We start from the raw sequence: 6,762 nt of genomic DNA, 5'->3' as shown, positions 1-6,762 counted from the left end.
TAATGACAATCTGCTTCACTGTATACCTTTTTTGATTTATTTATCATAAATTAATTTAAATCAATCAAACATGTTTTATTTTCCTCTTTCTCTTTCCATGTTCTCTCTGTTCTGTGAAAACACTGTTTGCATTATTTTATTTATTTACTCATGTATTTATTGACAGGATTTACTGCTTATGGTGTATTTTTGGCAAATCAATGCGACATATCAAATGAAGTGATTTCAATGAAATGCATTGGTTTAAAGCTTAGATTTGACTCATTTTCTGATGGAACAGCATGTCACACGTGACTAGTTTGAGGACCACTGAAAAGTTAAAAATGCAGTAATTTGCGTATTTTTTACAGTTTCTGGCAGTGATAAAGAGTGTAATTTGGGCATTTTTTTATCTGCTTTTTCTTCAAGCTTAGAGATTTATTTCAAGGTCAAAGTAGGTGGGGAAATATTTTTGCCTGGCTCTTTATTAACCCTCTAGCAAAAGTCCTACTGAAACACAGACGTGTGTTCCTCCTTGGCTAACAGTACAATGAAGCACACACCAAGGTTCTCTTGAAACTGAATCTCTCTGACCCAGCAGCTATGAATAGCCACATGTTTATGCAGCGAGCAAATTTGAGCCGAAGCGAGTGAGAGGATTTGAAGGTGGCAGGAAGGTTTGTGAAGGCAAACAAAGTAGGCATAAGAAAGCAGCAAATTCATCAAGACGAGGTTTTGCTGTATATTAGCAGTAACTGTAAACTCCACTGAAAAACAACAGTAATGCAAAGAGAAAATAACCAGTGACATGGAGTTTACTCGGCGTTACCTGCCAATGGATTGGGAAGAGCGATGGAGGAGAGAGAAGGAGAGGAGAAAAAGAGTGATTGAAGAAGGTGGAGAAGGGATTGAACAGGACAACCGTGAGCTGAGGAGGATCGTGGCTTACAATGACTCCAGGATGGGCCTGACGAGTGGGAGGGGCAACAATGAGGGGTCAGAGGTCAGAATGAGTGGTGCTGGTCAGGAGAGAACTGGGGAGCTCATGAGCGATGAAGTATTTGGAGACGAAGGGCGTAACATCCACACTTGCTGCAGCAAAAACTATCCTAAAGAGGTGTTTGCATCCCTGCAAGAATTGTGGGATTCATCTCTTCTCACAGACCTGACTCTGACCACTGAGAATGGGAACAGCTTCCATGTGCACGCCCTTATCCTGGCTGCGGTCAGCGGTTTCATTCTGGAAAGGCTGAAGATAAAATGTGGAGAGCAAAGTGTCGAACAATCAGATAATGAAGAAGCTTTACAAGTCCATAGGTGGTCAGTACACACGGGTGCTGGAGTTGACCATGTTGGGCTTCGGGCAGTTGTGGAGTTTGCCTACACTGGGGTTGTAGTGTCTTTAAACAAAGTCACCATGGCTCAAATCAAGGCTGCTGCTCAAGTGTTGGTGGTACCAAGACTGGTGGAGCTCTGCAACAACAAAGAAAGACTGAAGGAAGGTGATTGTGCCTTGAAGGAAGAGAGAACGGTCTCTACTGTGGAACAGATGAAGATTACTTTTCAGGCCATTGAACAGCTGTGGGCAGAAAGAGTTGGATGTGATGTAACTTTGAATGTGGATGGCTCTTTCTTTCATGGTTAGTATGACTGTAAATCTTTAGGGAACCTTGATAAATGTTTGATAGTGGTCAAAGGTTGAACTCTTCTTCTGTCCATCTGAAGTTCACAGAGTTATCCTGGCAGCAAGCAGCGACTACTTCCGAGGCATGTTCACCTGTGGAATGAGGGAGTCTCGTCAGACTTGCGTTGAACTTCACTTCTTGTTTGCTCCTGAGTTAGAGGCACTTATTAGTTGCTCCTACAGTGGAAACCTTCTGCTTAGTTGGGACTCTGTTTTCGAGATCACCTGCACGGCCCTCCAGCTTCAGTTCCAGCCTGCTCTTTTGATTTGCCTCAACTTCATGCATCAAGAAATACAGGCAGACTCCTGCCTGGATGTGGCATCTTTTGCTGAAGCTTATGGAATGTCTGAACTTCTGGAGGAAGCCAATGACTTTGTACTGAGGAACTTCAGGGAAGTGTCAGCCACAGCAAAGTTTCAAGACCTACCAGCAGAGAAGCTACTGAACTTCCTTTGTTGTGATGGTCTGTGCGTGCCGTCAGAGTTGGCTGTATTTCGAGCTGTGATCTCATGGATTGAGGCTGATCCTGAGGAGAGATTGGCCCAGGCTGGCTTGCTGATGACAGGAGTTCGGTTCCCCCTCATGACCTTTCGAGAGTTCAGGGAGGTCAGAGCCATAAACCTGCGCATGGAGTGCTTTGGAGACAAAGAGGTTGAACTCTATGGTTCGGCACTCAAAGAATTTGGTTTCAGCCTTCCAAAATCCCAGGATCACTGTCGGGTGAGGAGGCCCAAAGATGTTGTGGTTCTTATCGGGGGTGACCAGCTAAATCAAGATGTGGGCCACCGCATACCGAGCAGGGAACTGTGGTTTGTGAACTCCCTACGTTGTGGCACGGGGTTAGTGAAGGATATTGAATGGAGGAGACTGAGTGAGATTCCAGACAAGCCAAAGTTTAGACATGGAGTCGCAGTAATGGAGGGGATGCTGTATGTAGTTGGGGGATGTTACTTTTATGCAAAGGATGACATAATGAAATCTGCCTACAGGTAAAGAAAGCACAGTCAGTGCACAAATATTCTCCTCTCTGTGCATCTGTGGTCTCAAGTTTTGCTCACACCTTTGCTTTTATTGTCAGGTACGACCCTGTGAAGGACAGCTGGAAGAGGCTGGCTGACATGCAAGAGTTCAGAAGTAACTTCTCAATGGTGGTACATGAGGAGCGCCTCTACGCCATTGGTGGAGACAAGGACATCAACACCAACGTTGACAGTGTTGAGATGTACAACCCAGACACTGACTCCTGGAGGTAATATCACCTGAAGTTGACCATTTGAAGTATCAGGACAAGCTGAGTCGAAAATCGAACATATCAGAAGTGTGTTGGGCCACTGTTGAACAGGAGTCATGCCTCTCAAATTACCACAACATTTAAAGAACCCTCAGACATTTAAAAAGAAAAGTGAACAATGTTTATAACTGAGCATAATATTAAACAAAATATCAAGAATGAAAGCTGTGAGTTTGCATATATGGTATTTTGACCCTTCCTCATTCCATGCATATGCAGTTCTAATGCTTGGACAGCAGATGTCAGCATTTGCTTGGAAACAGTTGTTTCAAAGTACTTCATTGCTTTGGAAAGCTTTAGCTCCTCCATTTCTGAGCACAATTGAACATTAAAAAATGAATTTTAAAAAAATAAGTAGGATGTTGACTCTATTGCAAAACTTGAAATGTTGTCATCTGACTGAAATTAATACTTTATTTCACAAATGTTGCATTCAAGTCAGTGGGGACCCGCTACACTGTTGTATTTGGGCCTTTTGTTATCAAGTTTAAATTCAAAGAAGACCAACTATTTTTACAATCTAAAACATGAATGAAAGTCAAGTGGTTCAACAGTTTAGGTACTGTCCATTCACCCAGCATTGAAGCTGGGGGGCGATCATGTTTTGCTGAAGGGTTTTTTTTGTTTGTTTGTTTTTGGGGGGGGGGGTTTGCATCATTGGTGAAAAGTTCTGTCATAACCTTTCAGCATGTTGTAATTGTGGTGGCCTGAATGGAAACTCTTGGCTCTGTTTTCAGGCTTTAGAAAATCTAGCCTGTGATAGACAGTAAAAAGATCAACAAAGGGTGGAGCAAAGGGTTAGAGGTTATCACTGGTGTGGAATCCTGTGTTTGCCTCTTGTTTTTCCTACCTCAGCTTTAGTCAGTTCAAGTCATTAACAAACAATTGAGCTAGCTTAGAGCATTGTCTGTTAAACCCTTTTTTATTTCCAAATATAGGGACCGTGATACTATTTGTAACAATACTGATACCCAGGCACAGTGAAAACCCAATAAGACGTGAGGAAATTGACAATGCAAGACTTAATGTGTCTAAGCACAACACCTTTATGTCTGTGTTGGTATGACAGTTCTTGGTTTTATTTCTGGGTCTTTTCCTGAAACTTTAAAAATGTTCGGCCAGCTAGCATTTAGTTTCCAGACTGTCTTTAGAAATTATGTTCATGTTCAATCAAATGTGATCATTAATAAGAACATCTCATGAATTTTAGGTCCATGCTCCTCATCCAGCACAGGTTTTTATTTGACACTATTTTTTTCATTAAGTATTTGGTTTCCCAGTGACACCAGTCATGCAGGTTAATCTCATTGATTAGTGGCTTGCTGTCAGTTCGACTGACACCCACTGTACATGCACAGACACCCGGCTGATTTTACCATCTGATGCCTTTTGTTTCATTTGTCACAGCTTTGCCCGTCCTCTGGATCAGGCTCTGAGCGGCTACGCTGTCGCCGTTCTAAATGAAGGGGTTTTCATCTCTGGTGGTTTCAACTGTGAGTATGTGTGTCTGGTTTCCATGTTCTTGTACCACCCAGAGAGAGGAACCACCTACCTGGCAGACATGACGAATGAGCGGGCCCAGCATTGCATGGAAGCCCTGCAAGGCCATCTTTACGTCGCCGGTGGAGTGTGCAACCTGAGGAAGTTTTACACCGACCAACAAGCCTGCGAGGTGTATGATCCTGTGGCCGATGCCTGGACTGCCTTTGCGTCACTGCCTGTGCCCCATGTTGGTGCAGCCTCAGTTGTCCTGGAGGAGAAGTTCTATGTACTGGGAGGATACTGCCAGGATGACTACAGTGAGTCTGGACTAGTCCATCGCTTTGATTCCAGCACACAGCGGTGGGAGAACATGGGCAAACTGCCAGGGGCTGTTACGGACATTCAGGCCTGCCTGCTCCGATTACCCCAGCACCTCAGACAGTAAATGACTGGTCAATAAATCCACTGTGGCCGTTGTAGTCAGAAGAGTTAAAGATCAAAATATGGCAAAGATACCAACATAATTGTTTGTAAGTTAGAGGTTTTTGGGTTGATTATGAGCAGATTTTATCTAGATAAAAGTCCATTGCTACTTATTGTAGTACTTTTTGAATAAATATTCCACTACAACACAGACAACTCAACCAACAGTCCATAAGAGTGAAGAAATGTTTGAGTAGACGTGGTTCCTGGATTCAAAATCAGTTTGTCTGAGATGTTCCTTGGATGGCATGTAGACTCTAAAGTCCAAAACCTCTATTTTTTTTCATAAATAGTCGCATTTATTATCACAGCATGGGCATGTTTCACCTTAAAACTCTCAAGTGTTTTGGCATGAAGCCCTCATCAGCGAGTCAAACAGATTTCATGGAGCCAATCTGTGGAACCAGGGAAACCACAAATCTTACATTTGGACGTGGTGTTTGTGGCATAAACACAGTGTAAGCCTATAAAACCTCCAGTCAGTCACCATTTTGACACACAGTATTTTTCTAAATTATAACACAATCAATACCAACAATAGCAATGGTTTACAAGAACAAGCAAATAATTTTGTTTGTGCAATTTTGACAAACATTGTGTGCAGTGGCAATGCAAGTGGAAGATTCCTGTTGGTGGAACACCACTACGAAAGGACATGAAACCTGTTTGACCCCAGAAGAAGGCTTTTATAGGTTACACACAATCGTACACACAATCATGCCATTTAAATAAAAGCATTTTAATTGTTAAGAAAAAAGAGTGTCTTGAAGGTTTAATGTGATGATATGAGTCTCTATATGCTCTCCCGTATTGCTCAATGACAAAAATAAGCTTTAATCAATATATAGAGTCAGACTATTAAAAATTGCTTCATGAGACTACTAAGCCAAATATCCCTAATGTTTTGTGAGTAGTGCATTATTTTTTGTGCGGTATTAGTTTAAGCAGACTGTGTTTGTCTATTGTTGTGACTTAGACGAAGATCAGAACACATTTTATGACCAATTTATGCAGAAATCCAAGTAATCCCAAAGGGTTCGCATAGATGGTGGAGAAGGGGTGAAGGTGATGGGTTGAAGATGGGGGGAGAAGAGGGAAGGTGGAGGGGTGGATGGAAGGAGTGGAGGAGGAGCTGGGAGAGAAGGGGGGAGGCAGAGGAAGCTGGTGTCACTCATCCTGAGCTGAACAAGAAGCAGCTTCCTCCACCTTTGTGTTGCCTTCATGGTTCCTTCCAGCTCCACAAACAACTCAGTCGTCGATCTGTCAAGATATCAGATGCTCTCGTGTTGAAGTTCACCAATGAAATGAGCTTGTCCCTGTCTCTGATTTATAATCTTTGGTGACACGGAATCGGAACACACCCAAGTTTCACTGTTAGGCGGAGAAGATTCTCGAACTCAAGTGTTCTCAGTAAGAACCAAGGATTCTTTGTATATGTATATTTATATGTGTGTGTTTTCTTTGCATATTTTGACAACTGTTCACACAATCCTCTTCACACGTGGGTGTTGTGTTGCTGGAGACCTGAGGAAGTGTATCGTTGAGTTTGAAGCAGATCGGATTAACGGGGACCGTCCTCGGTCTGGTCTTTGGCTGCCTGTAGGGGGAGCTCCTCAGGGGCTCAGAGGACAGAATAATGCAGGTGGCAAAATGTCTGCTCCAGGTGGCTGACTTCTGTGTTTCCTTTCAGTCAGACCAAAACATTTAAAATGATTCATGTAAAACATCCCAGTCTGGAGCATTCAGATTGACTGGCATGAGGTGCTACGAAGACACAAGACAGCTTGAACATTTTCAGGAGCTTGCTGCCATGAAGCTCGTCATTCAGAGTTTCTCTTCGTA

The 6,762-nt window shown here is 43.0% G+C and overlaps 1 protein-coding gene across 1 annotated transcript; it reads left to right on the top strand.

The window, feature by feature from the left end:
* The first annotated feature begins 661 nt into the window (after nt 1-661).
* On the top strand, nt 662-5,677 carry LOC103371028 (kelch-like protein 33). Its single transcript, XM_008300241.1, has 4 exons — nt 662-1,619; nt 1,705-2,653; nt 2,743-2,913; nt 4,363-5,677. Exons 1-4 carry the CDS (start codon nt 788-790, stop codon nt 4,880-4,882), a joined length of 2,472 nt encoding a protein of 823 aa, XP_008298463.1. The 5' UTR covers nt 662-787; the 3' UTR covers nt 4,883-5,677.
* Nucleotides 5,678-6,762: the final 1,085 nt, after the last annotated feature.

The sequence above is a fragment of the Stegastes partitus genome, unplaced genomic scaffold (genome assembly GCF_000690725.1).
Source record: "Stegastes partitus isolate 25-593 unplaced genomic scaffold, Stegastes_partitus-1.0.2 Scaffold1513, whole genome shotgun sequence".
Taxonomy (NCBI): domain Eukaryota; kingdom Metazoa; phylum Chordata; class Actinopteri; family Pomacentridae; genus Stegastes; species Stegastes partitus.
This window is presented reverse-complemented; position numbering and strand designations above follow the sequence as displayed.

What these genes read in the sequence shown, in the direction of transcription:
- LOC103371028 (XM_008300241.1), top strand. Translation starts at nt 788, where the DNA reads ATGGAGTTTACTCGGCGTTACCTGCCAATGGATTGGGAAGAGCGATGG. An exon ending in GGATGGCTCTTTCTTTCATG is followed by an intron (nt 1,620 to 1,704) that starts GTTAGTATGACT and finishes GTCCATCTGAAG; the next exon opens with TTCACAGAGTTATCCTGGCA. An exon ending in ATAATGAAATCTGCCTACAG is followed by an intron (nt 2,654 to 2,742) that starts GTAAAGAAAGCA and finishes TTTTATTGTCAG; the next exon opens with GTACGACCCTGTGAAGGACA.